Source organism: Brachyistius frenatus, unplaced genomic scaffold (genome assembly GCF_029030835.1).
Source record: "Brachyistius frenatus isolate BFR_SWC_R1_liver_20210118 unplaced genomic scaffold, ASM2903083v1 Contig_49, whole genome shotgun sequence".
Lineage (NCBI taxonomy): Eukaryota > Metazoa > Chordata > Actinopteri > Embiotocidae > Brachyistius > Brachyistius frenatus.
In genome coordinates this window covers 356,021-383,509 of record NW_027210648.1, presented here as the reverse complement: position 1 = coordinate 383,509, position 27,489 = coordinate 356,021, and the positions used below count along the sequence as shown (strand labels likewise).

Below are 27,489 nucleotides of genomic sequence, written 5' to 3'. Positions count from 1 at the left end.
ATTGTGCTTTAAGGTGTGTGGGCCAATGATTTCCTTTTGATAAATGAAGCGTTAGTTCAAGGTTGAAAAACATTAAGAATGCTTCTTACAACACATTCACTCCTGCAAGATTTTTCAAAAAAGACATTATATTATTATATATATATATATATATATATATATATATTCATCTTCCCCTGACGTGGCCCACTACAGACCTCGGGGCCCGTGGAAGTACTTACCATCCTACTCCTCTATGCTGTGATCCCCACAATGGCGTTACTCCCGCTTTGATCCTGCTGCAGTCTGACACATGACCACACAGACCCCTGAATGGGCATTAGTGCAGGCTTCAGCAAACCCAACATCTGTGCCTCCCAGCACTGCCACTGCTCAAATCATTCATTAAATCAGAACACAAAAAGTAACTTTACTTGAATGCCTCAGCATAAATATTTGATCATGGCTGAGAATAAATCTTTGTCATTTTGTACTCCTTCCTCTGGCTGCGGCTTCCTCTTATAGATTTTCCTCGCCTTGCTCATTGCTATTTAGATGCAGGCACATGCTTGGCTTGGTCATTTGTGAAATGGATCTCGTGAATTTTTTAGAAAGATTCATAGCTACAATCAGGCCTAGTTAAGGGGATGACTGTATCACAGAGTAACAGCTTGTGCTGCCATGCTCGCTCACAAATCATATTCTGTTTTCATAGATAATATAATATAAGATGAAAGAAGGTTTTTGTGTCATTTTGACAGTGGAACGGAAGTTTTCTGAATTAAAACATATCTTACGACCAAATAAACATCTTTGGCTTCACAATAGAGGTTTGTGGTTTGTTTAAATAATCCCTACAATGGTATTCACTCAATAATTTGGAGGTTTTCATGTTCAATTGTTTTGCATCACAGATTTAATGAGGCTTTTTGATAATGGATTAACAATTAACAAGTTAAAAAAGGTGCCTGCAACGATTTGCATTAATCGTAATTCAAAATACATGTTTTCATAAGTATTCACAGTCTCCAAGTCAGTGCAATAGATGCACCTTTGACAGCAATTACAGCCTTGACTTGTTTGAATAAACTCTAAATTTTTCAAGTTTTTCTAAATTTGTTCTAATTCTTCTTTCCAAAACTGTTCAGTCTCTTTCAGGTTACATGGGGATCTTAAGTGAGAAGCCTTTTTTAAGTTCATTCACAGATAACAATGAGACTCCATTCCAGGATACTAATGTTGTTTTTAAGACAGCCATGTGCATTTTTTTGAGTACAGCCAGTTCCATTCACATTTGCAGCTCTTCCACATTTTACTTTTTTAGCCTTTTAATGATCGATTCAAATGGACTCCACATGAGAGTTGTCTTGAATCCGTCAGAGGACTTGTGCCTTTCAAACCCTTGCTGGAAATCTTCCTTTTTCTCTAATTGGTGCAGCAGCTTTTGTCACAAAGTATTGTGTCTCACCAAAAGTCCAACCCTCCAGATACAGGTGTATGAGGCCAGAACATGTGACCGCCCCTGCCATGTTGTACATGCCTGCTATGACGTGGACTCTACAGAACCTCTGAAGGTACCTGTGCTATCTGGTGACTAGATGTTAGCAGCAGATCCATTAATTCCTGTAAGTTAAGAGTTAGAGCTTAGACCTGTACGAGCACACCCTCACACTCTGTCACTGGTGCATGGTTTGGCCCTTCGCTGCTGACAGCAAGCACCCCGCAACGCCTTGCTGTTTCAGAAATGCTTCAACTGAGTGGTCTGACTATAATAATGTGCCCTTTATCAAAGTCTCACAGGTCTTTACACCTGTTTATCTTTCCCACATTCAGCATGTTCACTACAACAATCCATCTAATGCATCCCAGACCCTGACGTGTGCCTCTGAAAGGGGAACTTTTTATTCAGGCATTCACATATTTGACACAAACACCACTGTTGAGCTCTATATTCAGAGCGCTTTGAAATATTAGGGCTTAGAAACATGTGTTTTAATATATGTGCAGATACTCATTAGGTACTTTCAGTATCAATAGAACAATAATTCTTCTCTATTTATTTCCTCTGATTTAAATGAACATGTCCAAAAATCTAAAGAATTCAAAAGATGTCAAATGAATCAAATGTCTAATAAATTTTCCGAACGCCAGAGTTTGTAGTTTTCTTAACTGTAATGTAGTCTAAAATGGAAATATCATGCTTTTAATTGAAGCCTCTCAGATCAAAAATCAAGAAAACAAGAGTAAAAGTCAGAGCTAGAATTTCTAGGTATTTGACAGGTTAGTGTGTGAAATGCATTTCCATCAGTATAAAAAAAAGTGTTGAGTTTAATTTTGCAGACCTCGGAGTATTTTACTGCAGAATTAAAAGCATTGTGTTATTTTCACCTAAATTGTGTAGCATGGAAGGATTTGTGCTTGTATCTCAGCTTTACATCCTGCACTTCATATCATCTCACATTCTTAACCATGTTGAACCTTTTTCAGTGAACATGAATATCATCTATAAAAGGTTGCACCATTTGTTATCAAGCCTTTTAACCAGACTGAATCCTTTTAATGTCACCTTTAGCATTCATATGTTATTAGACGGGGCTTCAGATAAAAGACAAAACCAGGCCTACAAGGTAAAAGCATGGTGTCGCAGCAGATACAGTTATTTTTGTTACAGGTACAGAATATAAAATCAGATGTGTGAAACTGCTCCGAGAGGAGGGGGCTTGTGCCTGAGTGGCAGCAGAGCAGCTTTTTTGTTCCTGAGTGACAGCTCACATCTGAAGAGTCTAGTGATATGTAATGCTAAATGAACCGGATAAACATGTCTTTAAATGAGCAGACAGCTTTGCCAATCCTCTTGCCCTTTCATCAAACCTGTGGGTTCCCATTCCAGCTTGCTTCCCCCCCCCCCCAATGGAGTCACGCTGTTCAGGGCCCCCGACCCTACAACAGAGTCCGGCTAATGGAAAGCTTTCAAGGCGGCCGCAGAAAAAAAAGTCGGCTCTCATTTGGCCTCCATCATTTTCTGATGTCTCCATGTGTGTGTGTGTGTGTGTGTGTGTGTGTGTGTGTGTGTGTGTGTGTGTGTGTGTGTGTGTGTGTGTGTGTGTGTGTGTGTGTGTGTGTGTGTGTGTGTGTGTGTGCAAACACCTTGGGACAAGCCATTATTAACTGGCCTGAAAACAACAACACTGTCCACACCCTCCAACCGCCTCCACACACACACGCACACACACCTGCATTCGCCTGCATGAATCGTTGGGCATAAAATCAATTTGTAAAAATACTGTATCATAAGATGATTAATTTACATCACTAATATTGTTTTAGCAGTGGTGGTAGTAAAAGTAGTAACTCAATTTATCCAAAAATTAATACAATGGGTAACATAAAAGGAAGCTGGATTGACGGGATCAAAGTGGGATTTGAGCAGTGATTTTAAGGGTGTTCCCTGATGATTGAGCTATTAAATATATAATATTATAGTAATGTTATTATTAGCTATATATTTATAAAACAAACAGTTAACCATGTGAAGATAAGCTGAAACAGCTATTATATGATCATATGTGTGAGTAGTTTTGTACAACCTGTAGTCTGTCTCAGGCAGGTGAGATGTGCATTGCAGTGGTTAAGACAATTAAAAAAAAGAAGGAATATGTTTGTTTCGGTATCTTCAAATCTAAATTGAAGTCAAATATTTGCTTTGTTTCTAAATTGATGAGAACATGACTGGAGTAATTACATTAAATTAGATTAAATGTTGCACAATAGGAGTCCTGCAGTAGTACCTGATTAGAAATATACAATAAGATTTGACTTCAGCATATCATCGGAAATCTAGATGTGAGTCGTCAGCACTCACATTCATGGGGGCTGGGACCTTCACAAGGATGCTGTAGAGCAACTTGTGATCATTTTTTAAAAACTGTATTGTGGTGTAAAACTCCCTTTAAAAAAAATAAGAAAACCATAACCAAAGATGTCTTTGTGTTCAGTGCCACAGTTTAAAACTCTTCATGGTGAGTAGACGCGGTGGTCTGGTGGTGCAGCTCCGGGAGGAAGAGGGCAGCTCTCCCCACACGTGTTCGGCCTGTCAGCTGCCTAGCTGATGTCTCTTGTTATTATTTTCCTCTCATTCTGCTGCCTTTTCTTTGCACAGTCATGAATAATTTGTGTCTATGCCTTGTTGCTCGATGACAGCTGTGCAGTTGGTTTGCAGTCTGTTTTTCAGATCAGGTGAATAATGAATAAGCCTGTGCAACAAAAGAGCTGTGTCCTATATGAGCCCTCGGCTCTCTTCGTCTGTCGCAGCTTGGCTGGCGTGTCAACCACCGGGGAGGAGACAGGTGAGGAGGAAAAGTCTCTGTGATGCACGAACTTTCCTAAAAATTAAAAGTGTAAACAGAAGAAAGCACTTTAGTTTCAAATCGTTTCATCCGCTGAGAACTTCCCGACATTTCCAGTGCATCCAAACATTTTAATCACTGCTTTTTCTCCTGCTTCTCTATCAGGTATCTCGCTTTGTAACTCGTCAGACCTGTGTGAAATCTGCTGACCACAGCATGAGAGCAAATACCACATTGTTATTATAGTATACACAACAGGTTTGCGCACCCTCAGGGAAATAATCACATTTGCTCTCTCTGTCTTCTCATGAAAAGCACAACACCATGCAGATGTGTTCCAGATATTGATGCTGGTGTTATCTTGATCTTTACTTTTTTAATCTATGAGGTAACTGCACGTGATCATTCTTTCCTTTGTGTCAAGCCACGTATCAGAGTTGTAAATCAGGAGATGGAGTCTGGTTTAAAAGCCGTTGCAGCTTGCTGACCTGTGTGAAAATGTGTTAATTTTTTTTTCAAGAGTTTTAGGTCTTTAGAAAGAAATTTTAATAGACTTTATAGAGCTATGTCTACATTCACTTATTAAAAACAATCTGCCTCGTCACAAGGATCTGGCAGTAAACCTCATACTAAATATCTTTGTTTGAATCCAGTTTGCATTTCATGCAGCTCATTTTGATGGAGAAAAACAAATCGACATCAAACTCATAAGTGTGCCTCTAAAATCTCTCTTTTATTATTCATGTTTAATTTTCAATTAATAATAGATCATCCAAAACCACCAAACCCAGACCCTGAACTTTCTAATTGCACAACTGTGTCTGTCAGGAAAAATGAATCCAGTCATACTTCTGCATGCTGTATGTGCTTGTGTGTGTTTCCCGACCGTGTGCACTTATGGGCCATGGATGCAGGCCTAGATTTGAGCCTCAGACTGCAATGCTCTGATTACTCGCCCACTCGAATTGATCGAGCCATATTCTATTCATATTTGATATGCCTCGGGGCAGTGGGGTAATGCTTTAAAAAAATCCACCCGTGCCCTTGGAGGAAATCTGGTCAGCCTAATGGCTCGTTAGAAGATTTTTTTTTGTATGAAAAGCTTGTTTCTGAGATTGAAGGAGCTCCTCTCAGTGGAAATCATTCCGTTCCTTGTGAGATTAAAAAAAAATCAGTCACAAATGATTCACTTTGTAAACAGCAAACCACCGTTCAGCTGCGTAGACAAAGTTATGGGAGGAGTTTGATGTCAGCAGTTCAGCTGAAGTCACCTGCTCATCATCGGGCTGCTGACTTGAGGCTGCCTCAGAGTATTAAAGGTACTTAATTGGAAACTCAGCTTCATTTCAACAGGAAGAAATTCCCCTGAGACCAGATTCAACATCATTCAGTCTGAACAGAGAGTGTGCCATCGGCACTGCAGCATCAGTCTCAGTAGTCTGACACTTTGTAATTCCCTTAAAATGACCCATACTTAAGTATTTTTCTTAAAAATTAAAACTAGATTTAAATTCGGACTGTGGGGTTGCTGCTCCACGTTTATTCCCCTTTAAAGTGATGCGAGTCATTCTGTGTGACGTACAGCACCAAGGTGCACAGCTCCAGTAAGGCCTGCTTTAAATGAGCATGCCTTTTTCCTGTTCTCTTGTAGTCTGTTCATCTTGGGGTTTAAAATATTCAGTATTTTCGCAGGCCTGGATGTTGTACGATTTTGGGGGGAGTGAGGCATAGAAAATCCTTGTGAGTCAGTGATTTCAATCAATGTTGAGGGAAGACACAAAGTGATTGCCCCCCCACCCTCCCCTTCTCCTTTTGTTGGAGTTGGAAGGACAAAAGTGAAAGAATCAGGTCATTTATAAGAGAGTTGTTTTGTTCTGTAGATGCAGACTACACTCACCTAGGCAGTTATATCTACATTATTAAAGTATTATTTCTATAGAGTGGAAACATCTAATATGAATATGCTGTGATATTTTTTTTTAATGCTACTGAGTTGGGGATAATGTCAGATTAAATCATTTCTTCTTATCATTTACTGAGTAATTCAGAAAGTTAAATGTTGCATCTCAGCACCGATCTGTCGCAGGATCACAGCTGCCACATGTGAAAGCCTTTTTCTGCCAAAACTCGTTTTCTTTTCCGCAAATAACAGCCATGGGGGTAAAAGGTATTTGGTTAACGGTTAAATCTGCTCAGATTGTTTAAGGTCCAAACATATGAGTGCAGTGGTCAAAACAAACAGCCGCCTCCGGGCAGTCACAATCACAGCAGCAGGATGGTTAATCGCCCTTTTTAGTTGCGTGCGGGTCGGGCGCTTTAATGAAGCTTCGTTAACACTGAAAACCGAAGATCTTATCCGATTCTAGTCTTGTTTTTGGCGGAGTATCGAAGCAATAATTGACTGCCCAGGAGAAATAACCGATGATAACAATGACATTAAATCTACCACTACTCGGCTTACGTTAATATTATCATTATTAACAATAATAGTCAAAATAGGCAGATTTTTGCTGTATATTTGGATGATGAAACATGACTTAAATCATCGGGAGACACTTTTAAATGCAGGCTACATATCGATCATTCGTTATTTATTATTATTTGTAGATTTCTTTTGGGAAAAAAGTCACCAAAGATCAGTTAACTTTTAGATATTTATTGTATTTTCAATTCAAATAAAATCCACCAGAAACACAAATACAATGAAAAAAGTTCCATTTATTTTGTAAACGACAAAATGATGAAATGTGCAAAATGGAAAAAGAATAGCTTCGTGAGAGATTCAGAACACCTGCTTCTTAAACCCCACAGTGTTGGAGGCTGCTGTGATCCGCTGCCACCTGAAAACAAAACATCTTCGTTCTTTGGAGAAGCGCAGATTTTTCAGCCATTTCTTAGTGGCGTTATTGTCTATCTGGCTTTTGAAATGCAAGTACAAATATTTTGGGTTTAAGACAATCACAAATGTATTTTTGCCGTGCTTCATTATATCGGACTTGCATTTCCGTTCACAGCTTATCTCTGGTTTTCTGGGCTTCTAACAATCTAAAGCGGTGGAATTCGTGCTGTTGGTGTCCTCACACTGCAAAAAATGTGTTTAAGTCGCATCCGTAAAATGTATACTTTTTCCATAATAAAATAAATCTGCCGTTGTTAGATATATTTTCAATTTTACAAAAGTAAAAGTGGATCAGAGTGGACTGTGATCCAGGAAGCGTTCCACATTGGGACGATCGGGAGGACGCAGATCAGGAGCGCAGATCAGGAGGACGCAGATCGGGAGGACGCAGATCGGGAGGACGCAGATCGGGAGGACGCAGATCGGGAGGACGCAGATCAGGAGGACGCAGATCGGGAGGACGCAGATCAGGAGGACGCAGATGCCTCTCGTATTCGTCATATTTTTCTCACTTGTTTCAAGAATGATCACTTCAAAACTCTGAAGTCAGATTACAGATGAGTAATTGTTCAGTTATTAATTCTGCTTCATTTCAGTCCGTGCTGCGTCTCTTTGTGTCTCCTCAGATCCACCTTTCTCTGGAATCCTTTCCCGCAGAGGTCACAGCCGAAAGGTTTATATCCGGTGTGTTTCCTGCTGTGTGTGATGAGGTTGGAGCTCTGACTGAACGCTTTCCCACACACCTGGCATTTGTGCGGCTTCTCACCTGAAAAATAAATTGTGGATATTTTTTTTTTTCATTACTGCACATGAAATAAATTCTGTATGAGAGAAAATTCGGACTTTTACGCACAGGTGACGCAGAGGAGCAACGATAATTTAACTTGTACCATTGATGTTTTTCTGCCTTTTTTCCCACTTGCCTGTGTGGATGAAGGTGTGTTTCTTCATGTCTGACTTCTGGTGGAACCTTTTACCGCAGTACTGGCAGGGGTACGGCCTCGTGTCGGAGTGAATTAGCAAGTGAGTCGACAGAGTTGACGACCGCTTGAAACTTTTACCGCATATTTTGCAGTCGAAACTTCTTTCCTGAAACGTGAGCAGAGGCTTTCGAATCAGCATAACCACCCTGACAAAGTCCAGGTCGTCAAGAAAACGCACATTTAAAAGAAGGTGTGAAGTGCAGGATGTGGTTTGGAGTGTGTGTAAGGTTACTACCTGAGAGTGCACAGCTTTATGTTGTTCCAGGCTGACAGCGTGTCCGAAGGTTTTGCCGCAGATTTCGCACGCAAACGGCCTGGTGCCGCTGTGCGATCTGCGGACGTGGACTTCCAAACCGTGAGGGGTGGAAAACACCTGATGAACACAGCAGAAAATTAATGTAAAGAAATATTTGGATTTAGCAATGAACTTTTGCAGAACAAATGAATTAGATTGGGTGACTGGAGTTAATTGACTCTCTAATTTGTGGCCCTTTGGGAGGTCAGAGGTGAGGCATCAGCAGTCTGTTTTTGCTGAGGGCCATTTGAGCTGTTGCTTGTCAATCAAATTATGCCAAATCAGGAATTTATTGGTGTTCTCCTTAAATGTTAAAGACTGCAACCTAAACCTTCTTTTTATCCCTACAAAGCTGAAGTTGTGTCATTTTCATCCTCACCTTACTGCACTTGACACACTTGTAAGCACCGTTAAGGATGAGACTGGAGCACAGCAGGTCAGACGTGGCCTTCACATCTTGGGTTTTTTCGTGCAGACCTGCCTCAGAAAAGAGCAGAGCTGCAGCGTGTCTCCTGTATTCCCCATAAGTCTCCTCTCCCAGAGCCCGGTCTGCATACAGGGCCGAATGGGCGCTCCTGTCACCATAGAAAGCCATGGCTGCTGGGCATCTGTCTACCTCAATGGTGGGATGGAGGCTCTGCTGCATCAGGGGCCTCAGCCCCGGCCCTGGGTAGCTGCTCCAGGCGTACGGCCGAAAGGGAACGGTGAAGGGCTGCGTTTCATCCACAATTGGAGACAGCGATTTCTCAGAATCAACTGGAGAGGATAACAGATCAAATTTTAATGAAACCAGTGACATGGCTGAAGGGAAATATTTCCAGGGCCTGGGGGGGGGGGGGGGGGGGGGGGCGATTCTTCTATTCTATCAAATTCTTTCAGAGAATTCCCAGATGATGATTGTTGGGGAAAGCAGGAATATCAGATGAAAAAAGAGGAGATATGCTTTATGATCAATCAATGGTGGAAAACTTCCCTTAAAATTTGTCAAGCCTCAAAACACCTTTATACATAAACAAGTCATCTCCTATAAGACTGAAGTGGTGATGAAATGATACAATGTGACAAAAGTCGTAGAATCAGATAAAAAAATAAAAACAATAGATGTACACAGTAATTAAAGGCCCCATGTTTGTGTAATTATTTGGATTTACCAAGCAAGTGTTGTATTTATGGTTTCCAAAATATGCTGAAAAAGTATTTCCTAATATGTCAAGTAGACAAAGCCTCTTATTGATCTACATGGAGACTTGAATGTTTTAGTGTTTCATACATTTTTATCATGACCTCCTTGTGGCCTTCTGAAGCATTAACTGTTTCCTTGGACCTTTCGTGTGTGTGTGTGTGTGTGTGTGTGTGTGTGTAAAATGCACAACAGGATCAAAAGTGGTGGATGTGTCTGTACCTGGCGACGCAGAGGGCGACGGAGGTCTCCAGAAGTTCTCGTAGTCCGGGGAGCGGTCACACAAACTGTCGGCGCAGCTCAGCGGAGACTTGGGGGAGTAATCAGAAGCGTTGCCCAGGTGGGAGTCTGGAGAGAGGCCGTACCTGTCCACCGACACGTCGGTGTCTTCTTCTGGGAGCTTATCTGCTTCTGAGAGGACACACAGTTGACAGTCAGCATCTGAAGGAGATCATACTAATGCAATACGCAAATACAATACTAATGATTCTGAAGATCGCTCTTTTGTACCTTGGCTAAATTGTCCAAAAAAAATAAAAAAGAAACGATTTTTAGGTGTACATAATTTCTGAAGGGTAAAGAAAATACCTCGCTAAAATTAATAATCTGTAATGCATTTAATGGTCAAAAAATAGTGTTGCAATAGGGAATTAAAAGTAAAATGTGCCCTACGTGAATGATATTTACATTTTATAAGTGTGACTTTGCTGAAGCATTTTTGAAGAAAAATGTTTTCAGGCCTTTTTAAACAAATAGTTTTACAGTTTAATTGACTGGAAATACTCGTTGTAACTCTTTCCAGTCATTTAAACTGCAAAATCACGTAACTACAGTTTACTTTAGTGTTTTATAATTTATTAAACCATCAACATCACATTGTCCTATAAAATGTGGACTTTTATTGCGATCAAAAAGGTATTTTACTCCTCGAAAAATAGGCTACTTCTAACAACGTCAAATGGAATGCAATAACATTTGAAAACGCATTTTACACAGACAAATATAATTTAAAATAAAAAGATGATTTTGCGTACCCGAGCATATGTATGCCAGTATCGTGTCCAGCCTACTGTAGTCATCCTCAAAAGTTCTCGGCTGGTGGTAACTGTGAGCCTTTTTACTCTTCACCAGGAAGGAGCGGGGCATCTCTGAGATGAGAGCGGACAAATCACTGAGAATAATCCAGCTGCAGACAGAAGTCCTTCCGTGCGCTGCTGCTCGTGGAAAACTGATCTCCAATGATGGGGCGATATGGCTCCCAAGTGTTTTAAGAGATTTCAACATGACCACGGAGCATGCGCGGTATCGTCCGTCCCGCCTGCCAGGTGCCGCGCGGACAGGTGTCCGGGCGGCACACTGCGCTGCAAAAACACACACACACACACACACACAAAAATCGGCCTGCGGTGTTTTAGTCAGCGGTGACAGGTAGGGGAACCGCGTGCAGCGGGGGCGGCTTCTTGTCAAGGCTGTTTGGAGCAAATTCACTCATTTCAAGACTTTACTTGACAACATGATGGAGTGTTTTAACCTCCGTCTTACTTTGGTTACGAGAATCACCCACGGAATTAGCAGCCAATAACTGTAGCTGTTTTTGATTCAAAATTAAAACGTAGCCAAATAGGACTGGAAGCTTTTAACCCAAGCGACTCTTTATGAATCGACCTTTTTTTTATGTATTCTTTTCTTTTCTTTTTTAGTGTTTCGCCCCCCGCCTGGAGCTGCTGGTCCCGCTCAGATCAGACTGCAGCTCGTGTCTCTTGGTAATCAGTAGAAGTGATACACACTTTATCGGCGTCTCACTGAATGAAAGGGGAGGGGGAGGGGGGGGGGGACGTGGAGACACACCCCAGGGTGTCCTGCTGGGAGCTAAATGTAGCAAGGTTTGTGGTATAAAAAAAAAATATATATATATATATATATATATATATATATATATATATATATATATATATATATATATATATATATGTGTGTATATATATATATATGTATATATATATATAGGTTGGGTAAACTCGTAACCGAGTAGGTTCTCCTATTTTAGATCACTTCTGAAACCAAACCCTACAGGTTTGTCAGGAGTGTGTTTGGTCTAATTTCGCCTAAATCATGAGAACAAAATTAGATGAAATTTAGTACAAATTCTCCCCTACGATGCACCTCAGTTTCCTTTGTAGCTCGTTGTGGGCTAGGGGCCCCACACAGGACCGTGTTTTGAAGCTTTGTCCCCAGTCCGGGGGTCTGGTGGTCAGTTGAGACCACAGACTGCTATTATGTGACAGACACTCGCCGTCCTCACCCCTCCGGGGACAGTGTCACATTACCCTGGGTACTATTCTCTGTAGGAAGAAGCACATAGCAGAGACAATTTGTTTTCTGTTCTCAGGATGCAGATTAAGCGCCTGTTAAGCGTCATTACGCACAGAACAAAAACAGAGTCGCGCGTCCTGGTGCCTTTAATCCACTGCAGGTGCGATAAATCAATGCCGAAACTACATTACAGTGACAGAGGGGGGGCACTTTGATTGTCCACAATTAGTATAAAATCATAAATATTTGCAAGTATGTGTGGATATCAGGCGATTAGTTTGCTTTAAACATGTTATAATAAAATGTACCCACAGACTGGGGTGAGTGAATAATTTTACACTCACATTTATTGAGAGAAATAGCTCTTAATCTGTCAAATCATCTACCGCTGAAAAGATTCCATTAAATAGAAAACCTTCGATTGTTTCAGAAACCGTTTCAAACTGCTCACACGGTTTTAGAAGAAGCACCGTCCGCATGGAAGCAGTATCATGTCTTTGAATACATTTGTACTGTCAGCTGCAGGCACACCGTTATCAGTAAATTAAGAAAAGGATATCAAACGGCCACATGTCCCGTGTAGATTAGAGCATCACGGCTGTGGCATCCGGACACCGTTTTTGGTAAAGATATGAAGCTTGAACCGATAAAAGCAGCAGCAGCAGCAGCAGGACGGGCTGCCCGCAGTGGACCGATAGGCTCACAGTTTCCTAACGCTGCCAACTGTAGCATCCTGCCGTCAGAACTAAATACACAGGCCCGATACCCGGACAGTAACAGGAATAATAGCGAATAACGAATCAATAATGTATTTATGCTACCTGCAGATTTGCAGAGTTAAAAATTTGAAAGCAGGTTACATTTAATTTCTGCAGTGTCACTTGGGTGATTTCTTTAATTTCTGTTGAATTATTTAAGATATTTTTTGCTCACAGGAGAAATTTTACCTTAAAAACTCCTCGTGAAAACCACAAATGATTAATGCACGGCACGGCACGGCACGGCACCACCGTCTCTGATTTGAATGCACTCTTTTTATAGTTAACATTTCAGGTCACACCTTTAATCTGGTGAAAATGAGCAGTTAAAAAAAATCTACATGCAATTTGTACACCCCGTGTTTTCGACCCCTTTCTATACTGGGTAATTATTTTTTTTAATAATAATAAAAAAATAAAAATTTACACGATTTTGTGTCAAATTTGACTGATGTTTATTATAAATCCAAACCATCCTAATTCCAAAATTATCAAAATCGGGTTTATGTGCCAAAATATTTGGGCGCGCCCGCAGCGGCGACACAAATAACTTCAAAGTTTCTTCTCTTCTCGTAGTTTAGTCTTACAAGCAGTACATAAAATGTGAATAAACTAACTCTTTCACAGCGACAGGACATGCATGTTGAAAATATCCGTAAGTATCACCAGTCACTACAATAAAAAAAATAAAAAAAACTCAACTTTGGCCATCAATAGATTGCACTTAATGTCTAATAAACATTATTCTTTATCAGCATTTCAAAATAACAACAAACCTGGTTAATCTTTCCAGTGCCCGAAGCGAGATGCTCCTTTAAAATGTGATTCTTTTTTTTTTTGGGTGTGTGCACGAAATGATTAACTGAGGCTCAGCTATGAAAACCGCGAGAAATCACTTCCTGAAAGCTATCTTTGCAAGAATCTTCAGCTTGGAGAGTGAGCAGCCCACGTGTGAACACACTTCAGTCTCGGAGACTGCGCTTAGAGTTCAGCTGCAACCATTAAAAGAGACATTAGCACACGATTTATCAAACACTTTATTGTGAACTCCTCCTCACACACGCACGCACAACAATCTCATTTTCGTTTTTTGAGCGTGCTTGACTGCTCCATAGTGTTGCCATGAATGTCCTTGCTGCACTGCAGACTCAAAAAGTGCCTCTTCCTGGAAGGGACATCATCATCATCATCATCATCATCATCATCATCATCAGATCATAGTCAGAATCTTTTCCAGTTCCTGAACATGACAGCTGCATTCACTCCCACTTTGTTTTTGCTCTGAATACAGGAGTTAGTGTTCAATTCAGACATTCAGACATATATTGTTTTCCACATCCCATCCTTGCACATGAAATTAAGTGGGATTGGCTTGAGGATGAGCACAATACAAAATATAGTGCTAGCTTTGGTAACAACCTGGCAGCTCCTGATTGGTCTCCAGATGGTGTTGTTAAGGGTACCACATCATGTTATCTCAGCTTTATCTCCATATTCTAATTCCCTCTGACTGTCACCCATTTGCATACAAATTTGTAATACATTATACATCTGATAGACATGCTTGACTCATCAGCAAACGTAGTATGTGCTCAATAGACTTTCTGCTTTTTCTCATCATGAAAGTAAAGTCAGGATGCTTTCAGAGAACTCAGTACTACAGCAACAGTAACTAAGAAATAAATCTGCCCCCCTCTGCACTTATTACTCATGTTTACTGCTCTGGAAACAGCAAACTGAAGGCTTGAACGGAGACTAGTTACATCTTCTAACAGGAACTCTCTTCTTGTCTCTCAAAAGCAGGATTTGTCATGTTTTGACATATTAAACTAACTAATATGTCCCTTTTTTCTCTATATTGTACAATATATTCTAAAACAGATATGCAAAGATACATATTTTCAAGTTCAAAGGGAATTGGAAAAAAAAACACCAACATAATACACATTTACATATCTACATGTATGCAGATGTCACATTGACCTTGTGGTACACCAACCCTGGTGAAAGGCATGCGTCAAATGCTTTAAGGCCGAGAAGTCATCGCTGGCTGATAGAAGTGGCTTTGATACCAGGCTCTGATCAAACTCATCAAGGAAGAAAAAAAGGTTTCATATATATATGCATATATATATATATATATTTAGACACACAGCACTCATACAATTCTGCCTCTGCGTGATGGACACTTAGTAACGGCATCAATACATTTCTGATGTTCTTTTATAAAATACCTTAAAAATATAAAAACATTAGCTGACGTGTGTTATGTAGCATGTGTGATGTTTTATTGCACAGTCTCTTTCTCTTTGTTGGATCTACACGAGGGTTCATAGGAGTGACAGACAGACCCCATCCCCCTCTCCTCTTTAAATCCCTGACAACTCCTCCTCCTCCTCCTCTTCCCCCTTCCTCCTCCTCCTTCCTCCTCCTCCCTCCTCTGGACTCTGTGGCCCAGTAGTTTGATAATTCTCAGCTCAGGTCTCGACTGACCTCTGCTCCTGTGAGTGGTGCTCAGACAGACAACTGCTTGAGGCAATACAAAAATTACAAAAAGGGAGGTAAACAAAGAAAACTAAATCCGTAAGTGTGATTTTCACAATATGAAATGATGATGCATTTCCTGTCTGTAGTTTAGAACTCCAGGTTCAGACCTCTTCTCTGAAACGGCTGCTGGAAACACCCCCTCTCCTCCTCCATTCATGCTGACAGCCTCTGTCTCGACTCTGGCAGCCAGCAAGTGACGGTCACACGGTGGTGGACTTGTGGCTGCTGCTCTGCGGCACGGAGAGTCGCAGCGCCTCCCCGTCCTCCTCCTCCTCACTGCTGCTGTCCCTGAGGTTGGGGTGCAGTTTTACACGGCCACCGCTCCTCTGCCGGGTGTCCCGGAGGGTGGGGTCCTTGCCTCCATCGTCATCTGAAGACTGGTACGACTCATAGTGATTGACGATGTGGATCCCATCAAAAGCGGGCTGACTGGCCAAACCCCTCTGACCTTTTAAACAGCAAATCTGTCAAAAGTAAGCACGGAAAGTTGTTAGCGCTGACACCAACTGTTTCATCCTGCGTGCCAAAACAAACCATGTATGTTACGTTTCTACTTAGCTTTATTTAGCTTATTTTCTCTTTCTCCATAAAAAAAAAAAAAAAACTGCGATAATGATCACTTTTAATCAGCAACAGTGACTTAATTGAAAGAAACATCCTTTCTATCTGCCAATCCAAAGGTGCAGTTATACAATCTGACAAACCAGCAGCTCCAAAGCTCTGCGCACACATGCCATAGCAGAGAGCAAAAGATGATCTGCTGCCATTCTATCTGATATGAGTGTGTGTGTGTGTGTGTGTGTGTGTGTGTGTGTGTGTGTGTGTGTGTGTGTGTGTGTGTGTGTGTGTGTGTGTGTGTGTGTGTGTGTGTGTGTGTGTGTGTGTGTGTGTGTGTGTGTGTGTGTGTGTGTGTGTGTGTATCCACTGGGTCTGCCAGATCTTCATCCCTGTCTGACATCTTTATGCATCAGGTCTACTTTTGCATCACAGGCTTGTGTCTCTGAAACATGAAGTTTAATACTGACAGGATATAGATGTCTGTAGAAACTGTATTTTGATGCAACTGCATTCACAACATTAGTGTTATTTACGCATATTCAGTTTCTGTTGCAGGATGTCAGGAGGAGTAATCGTAGTAATAGTAGTAGGAGTAGAGTTACTCATGAATACAACCTTAACCAGCAGCATTGCTAAGCTGTAACCTGCAAGTGGAATTATTATGATGACGATATTGTAAAACTGAACAAAAAATGAAAGTTATTGGGAGCAGCTGTTCTGTGAGATTGGCTATGGTGACATTTAAAATGAGCAATGACGGAGAAAGTCAGAAGCTCGATTGGCTCTCGCTCCCCGTATCATTTATCTGTGATTTGGGATGATGACAACGAGACTCTGAAAATACAGACGACTGGTCAAAGCACGGAGAACACAAAGATAGACAAACATGATATGACCAAACTTGTCTGTGGCAATCTGTGATATTTTAGCAACATCACTGGCACAAATATGATGAGATGTCTTTCACAGTTCTAACATGCAGGGAGCAATTCAAGCCAAAAAAAAAAAAAAAAAAGGGAACAATGCAATCAGACGTGAACCCATTCCATACAGCACTCCGACAGTATACAGCTGATGAGTATTTTGGATGTACAGTTGGTACACAGAGTCAATATAATTCACCATTCTGTTCAGTACAAACAAGCTTTGACTTTCGAATGAAACCAAAAGAGAAAACAAAATAGCTTTGCCAAGTTTCAACACTATTTTGTTTTCAGAGAGTTATATGAAGTCATTCCACCACAGTTAGTTCATATTTACATAACTTAGTAGTAGCTCTTCCATCTCAACTGTGGATTCTAAATGAGCTATTTTTGTTTGGTTTACTTTATGTGAATTTAAACTCAACACTTAAGAGCGAATGTGTAGTATGGATTTGGTACGATGCTACTGTATAACTCTCTTCATGTGTGATGAGTAGCTCCATTTAAATAGACAGTCGCAGTTGCAAAGTTTAGGGGAGTGCCAATTTAACAGAGGTTAATAGAGTAGAATGCTTTTAATGCCACTGCACAATACTGCAACAACAACATTGAAACTGCCACTCTGGGGCAGTGCAATGATAAAAACGAGGTGGGGAATTATTTAATATTTTCTTGACACACATTTAAATCGTCAACTTTTTTTCCCCTTGACCAAAACTCACACCCGGCTTGTCCCCAAAGGTTGACAAGTACTTTGTAGATGAAAACACACCGTAGGAAGTGAGAATCATAGTATGTAAGGGGTGTTTTGTTTCTCCATCTTCCACAAGGGGGAGCAGTGACAGCAATCTGAACTCAAAAATCAAAAACAAATAAGATTTACACTTAATCTAAAGTATTTTCTGACCATATGTTTTAGTTTTACAGATGAAAAAAACCCACAAAAAACCCGGAAATGGACGAAGACTATGGTTGGTTTGATCAGAGAATGTCAGGACAACTTCCCCACCTCTGATTTGGAGCAGAACACAGCTGCTTCCCTAAACTGCCCTACGGTAGCAATCCGGACTGTCATTAATTAAACAGACCCAAATAGGACTTGGATGAGGGCTACAAACATAATGAGATTGGGGTCAACACAAAGTCAGGTTTTACACACTTGAGGTTTACATCTGAAACAACTCACCTGGGTCGGCCTGCCATGCATAAGACAGACATGTAGGAAGAAACGCATTCAGACGGCAGTTCACATCACAGTACGCAATTAACATTATCACAAAAATAGTCTATGTTTACCAACACCTTTCTAAACTTGGCAGTCTGCCTTCCTGTTGTTGCCATGCAAAAAGGAAATTGTGACCAAATAAAAACATCTGACTGGCTGCAGTCAAAATTTCCAGCATGGTGATGATGCAGGTTTTAATTCAAATTGTGAGGGAGGGGGATGGTGGGACTTGTTATCGAGCCAATCATACTTTCAGGTTTGCTCACTGCAGATATTTAAATTCATGTTAGTAATAGCGGGCCACTCTTAAGGCTTGAAGATGACCACCAAACAAAGAGTGGAAGTGACTGTGACTTGTTACCTGTTTTTTTTTCCATCACATCACAGGACAGGACAGAACAAAGAACAAAGGTGAAAGTCTGATTGTAGTTAAACTAAGGTCAAATGCTTTCAGTTCCCTCATGTAACTTGAATTCATCACTAGTGGCATTATACTAGTTCTAAACTATCAAATGTTGCTATAACGTTTGGCCCAACACGGTGATACGCTTGGTAAATACCTGGTTTGAACATCTGTAGGCCATGTTTGTGAATGTATCTACAAGAGGTGCAAACCATGTCAACTCCACACAGGAAGTCTCTGGGTGGAGTCAACACTTCAACTAATCTGTTCGCCTCAAAGTAAAACCATATCGGAGGGTACAGAGTGAAATCTTGCGAAAGGCAAGCTCAAAGAGTTGACAACAACAAAATCTGAAACCTCGATAGAACTTAAAAAAAAAAGAAGGTAACATGATTAGAAGAAGACCTGGTGCTTGTTTAGAACGGGTCTCACCTCATGTTTTAACTCCGCTATCTGGTCTTTAAGGTCGCGGATGTACTGGCTCGAGTCTGTGTGGTTCAGCTGGCCTTGGACCTTTCCTTCTTCTTTCTGTTGGGAGAAGAGACAACCTTCAAATGGGTACAACACTCAGAGGCACAAGTGGCTTTTCTAAATACTGAGAAAGATTAAGAAGTATTTACCATCACGTAAAGTGCTTAAATCTAAATCAATGGCATAGCATACTCTTAAATGCCGAGAGTGTGTGCAAATAGCAACAACATACACGTCTTCTGTTAATGGTTGTGGACCGACTGTACAGGGCAGGACAAACGGCCGCAGACATGAGAGCACCGCTGCTAAAAAAGCAGCATCACAAAGTGCCCCTGCATGTGTGGCGGGCGACCAAAGTGACAGATGTTTAGTGAAACATAAAACACAGTCATTTGTGCTTGATTTCCTCCTGGGGGCCCTGGGGATGGAGCTGGTTGTTGTCTCTAACAGTTAAAACAGCCAATGTGATGTTTATCTCCCTCAGTGCATCTGCAGCCATCGAAAATAAACACGTACCCTATTTCAAACCTCGATCACCCTTAAACCTGCCAGTTCTGCAGTGAGTCCGTGAAGGGCGCTGTTCACAACACATGGGGTTGAGGTAAAGAGGTGAGACTGAGGATTTTTTTGATTTCTGTGGTATGGTGGGGTTGAATTTGGAGAGTCCCAGAAGGCTTCTTTTTTTTTTTTTTAAATGTAGAGGTCTGAACACGAGATTATTGCAAGAATCGTTTGTTTTTGAGGTTTTGCTGCTCCAAAACACTGCAACAACAACGGCAGACAGTTAATAAGACTTCCTGGTGTTCAGCTGTGTGAATCACCAGGTGTCAGGCTGTGGCTGGGGACGTCAAACGTCTCGCAGAAATGCCTTCCTGGTGCCCCTTTACTCTCACTCTGCTTTATATAGTTGTAAAAGTGGAGCGATTGAAAAAAAGTAGCCAGGTGTTTTAAAAAGTCGACTAATTCTAAATTAATATACCTGTATGTTAAATATCTTTAGAGTACTGGACGCAGAGAACGTGATAATCTGGCAAAACAATCTTTCATCAGAACAATTGTAATCAACATCATCACATCCTAAGCAAGTGAGAGAAATCACAGCCTAGAAAATAAGCTCATTTGAAATGCATACGAATGTCATTCAACAGTATTTGTCATCTCAGTCAGCATGTTTACAGATTTTTTTTTACACTTTATGTGCATCCCCATTATTGTGGCAATGACGCATAAGTTATTTAGAATCTGAAAAGACATCTGTGAAGGATGTGTGAAACCATACAGCATGAAAATGTCTGATTAAAGTTAAATTTTTAATATGACCTAACTTTCAACTGACTATATCTTTTAGCTTCCTAGATATGATTAGTGTAAAACGATTCCTCCAAACAGCATGATCACATTTTAAACTGTAATACACATGTTTGTTATAAGAGTTTGCTCTTTTTTTGGGCCAACTGCTCATACAGATTTTTTTTATTTTTTAAATTAACATGACACGATAGGGAGAATTAGGGAGGATTGTCTTTTAAAAAAAACATTTAGTATAAATCTCTGAGCATGTCATAGAAACCTCAAAACAAACCATGCATATCACCTTTGGTAGAGTCTCTGCTTCAAGATGAGAAACCACTTCCTTTCAGGCTGAGACAGAGCACTGTGGCATTGAACATGACTGACAGTGAAAGAGTCCTACACAGAAACCTTTCTACACATGTTGGTATCAAAGGCCAAGTTTGCCATTATTACTCAGTGATTGTTATCTTTTTTTTCCTTTAGATCTGTTCATTAAATCTCTGCAGGATTATCTGGGTTGTTTCATAGCTATATGCTACATGTGACTGGATCTACGACAACATCTGCTACTGCTCTACATGTTGAAAGTCATACTGTTAATCTGATCACACTCTTACCTGAGCAGCAAAGTGTCATCAACATGTGTCACCACCTCTGATCAAAAAGTCACGATTCCTCTGATTGAAACCATTTTCACCAACAAGTTATTGAGGGGTAACCAAACCACAGACCAAGTAGTCAAAACTGGCACAGTGATTTTATACCTTCCGTCTGACAAGATGAAACAAATATTTAAAAAAAACACACAAACCTGCAAATTCTGGAAATTTTTTATACATAAAAAAGGGAAAGGTCGTTGTAATAAAGTGCAAGGTTGCTTTATGTTATTGAGATATTCAACTCATGAGTTAATTACGCAGATTCTAAAAAGTATGAGAGCGGTAGTGGTAAATTTTTGGTGTTGCATGTTTTTGCTCTATCGCTAAGTAACCAAACCTCAGACCACACTGAGCAATTGTCTGTGCCTGCGGAGGGGAAGAGGAGGAGGGGTTTTAGTAGGTGGCATACTTATAAATAGTCTCCAGCTTAGACTATCTGAAACATCCTCAACGAATTAGGAGAATATGTACAACCGTAAATACTAAAAGTACACCAAGCTATAACTGTTTCCAACAGGACTTCCCATATAACCGAAGTTTTAGTTTGACACCGTTAAAGAAACCAATACTTATAATAAATCAACAAAACCTCCCTCTCCAGTTTAGCATTTAGAGGAAATATATAAACAGTAACTAAAAGACTTATAACACAGTATATTACAGTATATAGTATATACTCTGGTTCCTATACAGCAGGGAAAGAAAGAAAATGTTGCTCCCATCTTAAAATTTTCACTGTCTGAAACACAATTAAACTTCTTTGGTTCTGTTTGATCTTTTGAAGGGACTTAGCCCTTTTTATGCCAGTCAACAGGGACTTTGTAAACGATAACACAAAGATAGCGGAAAGGCAGAGAATGCAAACCGAACTAGACGGTCAACGGCAGATTTTTAGAAACATTTGACATCTCATGAGCCAGACTACAAGTTCTTAAAGCAATAATCTCAATGATTATCATATAAATATGTCTATTAAATCACTACTGATTGCCAAATGAGGTACGACCATGGAGACTGAGTCTGTGGCCCACTGATGAAATACTTTGCATTTGCAGTGTAATAAACTCAATGAGCTGGGTATCTGTGGCAACAATCCTGGGATACATCCCAAGCAGGACAGCGTTACCGACGCGTTTCCCATCGGTTGTTCTGTCAGAGAGGGTAGGCGGAGCTAACACAACAGGCTCACACTTCCCCTCGCTCTTCAAATGTCAAATTACCGATGTCACACAAGGCAACTCTGTTTGGATCTCTGGGAAGTGAAGTCCAAAAAACACTGCTGCCACTACAGCTTATCACCAAAGAAAAATAAATGGAGAGCTTAGGTGCAAATGTAAATAGAAATGTACAGTCAGAGGTCCAATCACAAGTGGACAGCTCTGATAAGAACCTTTCCATGCGTCTCCACGTGTGCCTTCGAGTGACCACTTGTGATGGGATCACATTTCCCTCCCCTTGATTAAAATGATTATATACACCACATAAATATATACAAGTAAATAAGCACGTGAACATCACACAATAAGACATCCTCTCTCGCTGTAGCCTTTTTGTTTTTCTTAATACACTAACTTTTATAAATTTATTAGGCATTTTATGTATATAAATGTCTGACCACAGTTAGTGAGTTTGTAATTCACGACCTAAATCTCTGCTCGATGCAATCAGTCCAGCACCAGAGTCGGTCTCTGCAATGCGGTTGATAAATGAACTGTGGAAGGAGGTGGCAGCTCTTCCACACCTGTAGGTCTGATGTGTTCAGAAACTAGACGAGGAAAACTCAAAGAAAAAACTAAGCCCAGAGGAAGCTCTGGTGAAACAAATCGGGGTCGGCATTGAAGCGTCTGACGTGGGGCTCGTGTTATGTATTCTCTATAGATATTGTGTAAGGCAGCAATCTTGCTAGACTCTGGGTGCCTCAAGAAAATCTGCTTAAAGAGCACCTCAAAGTGAAAATAGTTAGACTTCAGCAAATCAAGAAATGAACAAGGCTGAGACATCAACACAACCCTGATGTGACAGCAGCGGATCACTCACTCCGATTAAAGAATGGGGGAGGGCGGGAAACGCAGCACCCAATCGTGCAAAGCAGATGCAGACTGTTGAAACAGACTCACAACATATAACTCAGGGATGTGCTACTGACTGAAAGGTAGGTACTACTACTGTACACGCAACTTCTGGAAGTTCTATTTATGGATAATCAGTTTGCAGCGATCCCCCTCCCCCCACACACACACTGATTAGTGCTGATGAGTCAATAAGCTTTCTGAGTTTTCTGTGTTACAAGTAATAACAAATCATGAACAATTTCCAAAAAGATTTATACATTATAAGAATATGTGTGGGCTCAATACAGAGTAAGACTGTGTGTAACTACTACAAAATCAATGATTAACCTTATATCCAGTTTATGATCATGATTTTACCACAATTTACAACCAACAAATAAAAATACCACAACTGCAAAATTTCAAATAAACCACAACAGACTTGTATCTTTGAAATACATAAATGGATGTCTGTGCATACAAGTCATGTGTTTAAAATTATAATCCTGAGTTCATCATGACTGAAAGCATCTTCAGACCCATTCCACTGCATTTAAAGCGTATAAAAAAAAAATCCCCATCCTTCCTCTATGGCAACAGGCAACATTACCTGCCTGTTTCCACACTCACTATTCATCAAGTAGCTTGCGTTTACAAAAAAGTGTGCTGTGAAAAGGTTGAGCCCACAAACAAGCCTTAACTGAGTTTTAGATCACTGTCTCCATTCAGTACTATGACTGTTGACTTTTTAAGAAAAGGCCTGTATTTGATTTGGTCACCCTTGTTGTTGTAGCGTTACATTTGTTTGGGGATAAACACTGGTCCCTTCACTCCTGCTTGTTGAAACTAATTCATACAGGGAGTACACATTTAGATTCAGGTTTGTCCAGCTTCATTAAGCTGCTTTTATATTTAGTGTTTGCACAAAAATACAAGTGTCATACATTATTTCCAGCTTTCAAATGAAATAATCAAATGAAAATTATAAAAATGTTTTTTTTTTTTAGGACATCGCAGAATTACATTTACTTTTGGCTCATGTGCTGAAAACAATTTGACATATCCATGATTTAAAAGGCAAACTTCAGACAAAAATAAACACGTCAGCTCATGTGCTTCATCAGGACAAAAGGAGGGCGTGTCCAGATTTGATTGACATTGGAGTGTCCTTGGCAATGGAAGTAAACAACACATCAACTATGATCAGATCAGATTATTATACTTGTGAAATACAGATTGGTGGATAGAAATTCATGACATCATCTTGTCCAATCAGAGCCCTACCCATTTCCAGCAATAGAAAGAGCGGACAGCAAAAAAACACAAATACAGAAATCTGCCATGTCAATGAACAACCATTGGTCTAACTCTGGCAGATAATAATGTGTCCATATAGGAGCCCGTAGCTCATAGTAAGTACATACTAGCCGACTAGATCCTCCGATCAGTGGAAATAAGAATATTACTCAGCTTTGTCACAACTATATGATACATTCCTGTGTGGGACGCCTACCGCTATGGCTGAAAGAAGTTTAAATAACTATAATGTGGTTTGTGAGGGAGTTGAGGAAACCAAACAGCTTGATGCAGAGGAAGTAAAGTGAGATGGGACTTCACCTGAATCTCAAGCTCTGATATCTGTTGCTGGAGTTCAGCCATAGCAGCAATGTTGTCAGCTTCCCTCAGCCTCACTGCCATCACCTGTTCTTTACTCTGCAGAAAACAAACCAGAGAACAACTCTCAGGTGGCAGCAAACGTAGTTCAACTCTACAACTTTATATATTCTTTTTTTCGTTTTTAAGTTCATGGGTTGTACTTCACAGCTTGTGCCACAACAGAGCTGTGGTGGTTTGCCCCAGCAGTCGCAGTGCTGTAGATCGACGGCAGTTTGTACCTTGCATTCAATCTCAGCTTGTCTCCGCTTGATCTCTTGCAGTTGCACATGCAGATCTCTATTTTGCACCATCACTGTTTGCATGCGCTCATTGAGACAGCGACTCTCCTGCTCCGCCCGTCGCAGCTGGTTACTGTGGATCTGATTCTGAAAGAGCACGAGATACATTAGCAACAGTAATTATTTTGGTTTTAATGAATGATCGAGTCAATCTGGATAAAAAGCTGACAAAAGCCCAGTGGGGTGAGGCTGCCGACATAACTTCCCCCAAGTTTTTGAATTATACAGAACAGACGACTACTGCCCTCTGAAGGCCACTGTTTGACAATACAGGTGGAGAATTCCCTTCTTTTTAAGCCAATATACTTATTTGTTCTAGATCAAACTCACTTCCAGATGTGTCTACAATTCAGTTTGTATGATTAACTGCATTTGAAAATACATGACAAAAAAGCAAACGAATGAATTGGCAGGTTAGAATGATGTGACCTCTGACCTGCGTCTCCAGCTCCAGCATTCTTTGTCGTGTCTCTCGGAGCTCTGCCTGGGCCTCGGCCTCACGCAGCCTCACGCTCATCAGCTCGTCTTGTAGCTCACTCAAGGCGTTCTTCTTTGGGCTGTCCTTCCAGCGACCAGCGGTGCGTGCCAAGTGACGCTGGGGGAGAAGGGTTGCAGGCAGTCGGTAACAAACTCTAGACTTTATCCATTTATCTGTCATAAATGTTTGCACTGTAACCAACATGGTATAAGATGTGCAGCTTGGTGTCCACAAGCAGCACCTGCATTTTGAGTCAGAATTTGTATTTTTATTTTGGTTGTTTGATCAATAATTTGATCTCTGTACGATATATTTTCTTGCACTGTCCTGTGTGCTGAAATGTTGATGCTCACCTGCCAGTGCTCCTCCAGGTCTCTGACCTGCTGTCTCAGCTCTTTCAGTCCAGTCAGAGCCTCTGCTTCCCTCAGCTTCACTCCGATCAGCTCCTCTTGTAGTCGTGCCACATTGGTGTCATCTGGTAATGACGTGTTTCTCTAAATAAGTTATGTAACAAATATATGTTTTTTTTAAAGCTGGTTTAGAGGAATGAGAGTGTAGTTAGCTCACATAATGATATACTGTGCTAGCTAAGATTAAGGCAGTGCAGTGCAGTGCAATGAGGCAACTCGCCTTCTCTATATCGAGGATCTTGTCTTGCATTTCTTTGAGAGCACACTGGGACTCTGCCTCCTTCAGTCGGGCCTGCACCAGCTCTCTCTCCAGCTGCAGGACGGACTCCTCAGAGAACCGAGGGGCTCCCTTCTACAACCAATCGGATGTGTGAGTGAGCAGAGACAGAAAACCATGGCAGCACATATACCTGCGTGTACCACTGCAAACAAAATATTCAACCTCCAGTAAGCCATATTCCTTAAAATGATTATTGTCTGCTAAAAAAAAGTCGAAGATAACGCTACAGATAGTCTGGTGAAAATAGACCTCAGTGCCTTTTCACACTCCAGCAAATAATTTAATTTCAGCTGACATCAGCTATTTTCCCCTTTCACTTCCACATAAATAATGAATGGGAACTCATTGTGAAACAAGACAGCAAAATATGTAAAACATGGTAATGCCTGCACATTATCATCCTGAATCCAACCATCAATAATTAAGACTGTTAGGTCACCAGATATGCGAGAAGAGGATTCGGTGGGCCATATGTTCAATCTACCAGCCTGCAAGACAACTGCTTACGAATTCATGAATACATTTCTGAGATAGCACAAGACTCTAAATGGTGGCAGAAATGTGTAGTAATCCATGTCTCAATTTGAATTCATGCATGCCAAAACAGATCATTACCCAAAGGTGATGTGCAAAGTGAGAAAAGTCTTTCATCTGCCACTGCTTGAAATTTGTTGCTCGGCAATAATATGCCAACTGAGCATAAGGAGACAGATGACACATTCAAACACCAGTGAAAACACATTTCTTCCTGGACAAAGTTGACAATTGTAGCAAACCACAACATCTTAAAATGTTCAGCCTGAGGTTTTAAGCACTGCACATCACAAACAGATCTGGAAAATATTCCAGTCTCAAGTGTCACAGCTCGTGTCGCAGGCTCGGCAGGATGTGAGCCGGTGCAACCTGCCAGCTGGGGACTCTGCGGCCCTCCTTACCGCTTGTGGCTGCTGCTGCTGCTGCTGCTGGAGCTGGAGCTGCCTGATGGTTTTCGTGGCCTGCTCCAGCTGAGCACTGGCCTCCTCGCTTTGCTGTTTGACTGTGGCCAGCTCCCGCTTGACCAGGTAGTTTTCCTCTGCCTCTTGAGCGCGAGTCACTTGTCCCTTTGGACATAACCAACCGAGGAGGGGCGGAGTGAGCACGACAAGAAAATAAACGAAAGGGGCGAAATGGGATGGCAAAGCCGAGAGAATGAGGGGATTGGGTTTTCTAAGGACATGCTTGTTTTTTTTTACTGTAGTTAGATGAGATTTGTATTTGAATTTTTTTCCTCAGCATTATTGGTAATTCTCTTACTTTGTCTTCTTAGACATTCTTAGACATTACCAGAATGTGCATGCACTTATTAAACAACATGATCAGTTGATTATCTGGTTTATTTCTTCATTCATTGGAGTTCTTTAGATTCTGCATTATTACTGTCCTTCACAGTGCTAATCACAAGCATGCAATGCTAAAGAGAGACAAAGAGTAGGAAGAAGGATGG

General features: G+C 40.9%; 2 protein-coding genes across 5 annotated transcripts in view; both read right to left on the bottom strand.

The window, feature by feature from the left end:
- Positions 1-7,680: 7,680 nt before the first annotated feature.
- Positions 7,681-13,740, bottom strand: gfi1ab (growth factor independent 1A transcription repressor b). Its single transcript, XM_069703955.1, has 7 exons — positions 13,530-13,740; positions 10,717-11,043; positions 9,905-10,093; positions 8,882-9,258; positions 8,443-8,580; positions 8,148-8,313; positions 7,681-7,990 (listed from the first exon to the last, which is right to left on the bottom strand). The coding sequence occupies exons 2-7, from the start codon at positions 10,964-10,966 to the stop codon at positions 7,812-7,814; spliced, it is 1,299 nt and encodes a 432-aa protein (XP_069560056.1). The 5' UTR covers positions 10,967-11,043; positions 13,530-13,740; the 3' UTR covers positions 7,681-7,811.
- A 32-nt stretch (positions 13,741-13,772) lies between these two features.
- evi5b (ecotropic viral integration site 5b) overlaps positions 13,773-27,489 on the bottom strand; it is a 33,699-nt gene continuing 19,982 nt past the window's right edge. For 2 of the 4 annotated variants that reach the window (XM_069703951.1, XM_069703950.1), the window contains 8 exons: positions 26,942-27,106; positions 25,947-26,078; positions 25,670-25,810; positions 25,275-25,433; positions 24,779-24,925; positions 24,501-24,596; positions 18,842-18,937; positions 13,773-15,764 (listed from right to left, as the gene is read on the bottom strand). In XM_069703951.1, the coding sequence (XP_069560052.1) occupies positions 15,501-15,764; positions 18,842-18,937; positions 24,501-24,596; positions 24,779-24,925; positions 25,275-25,433; positions 25,670-25,810; positions 25,947-26,078; positions 26,942-27,106 (1,200 nt within the window). In that variant the 3' untranslated portion in view covers positions 13,773-15,500. The remainder of the gene's footprint in view (positions 15,765-18,841; positions 18,938-24,500; positions 24,597-24,778; positions 24,926-25,274; positions 25,434-25,669; positions 25,811-25,946; positions 26,079-26,941; positions 27,107-27,489) is intronic. The other 2 variants (XM_069703952.1, XM_069703953.1) reach the window with 1 other exon arrangement.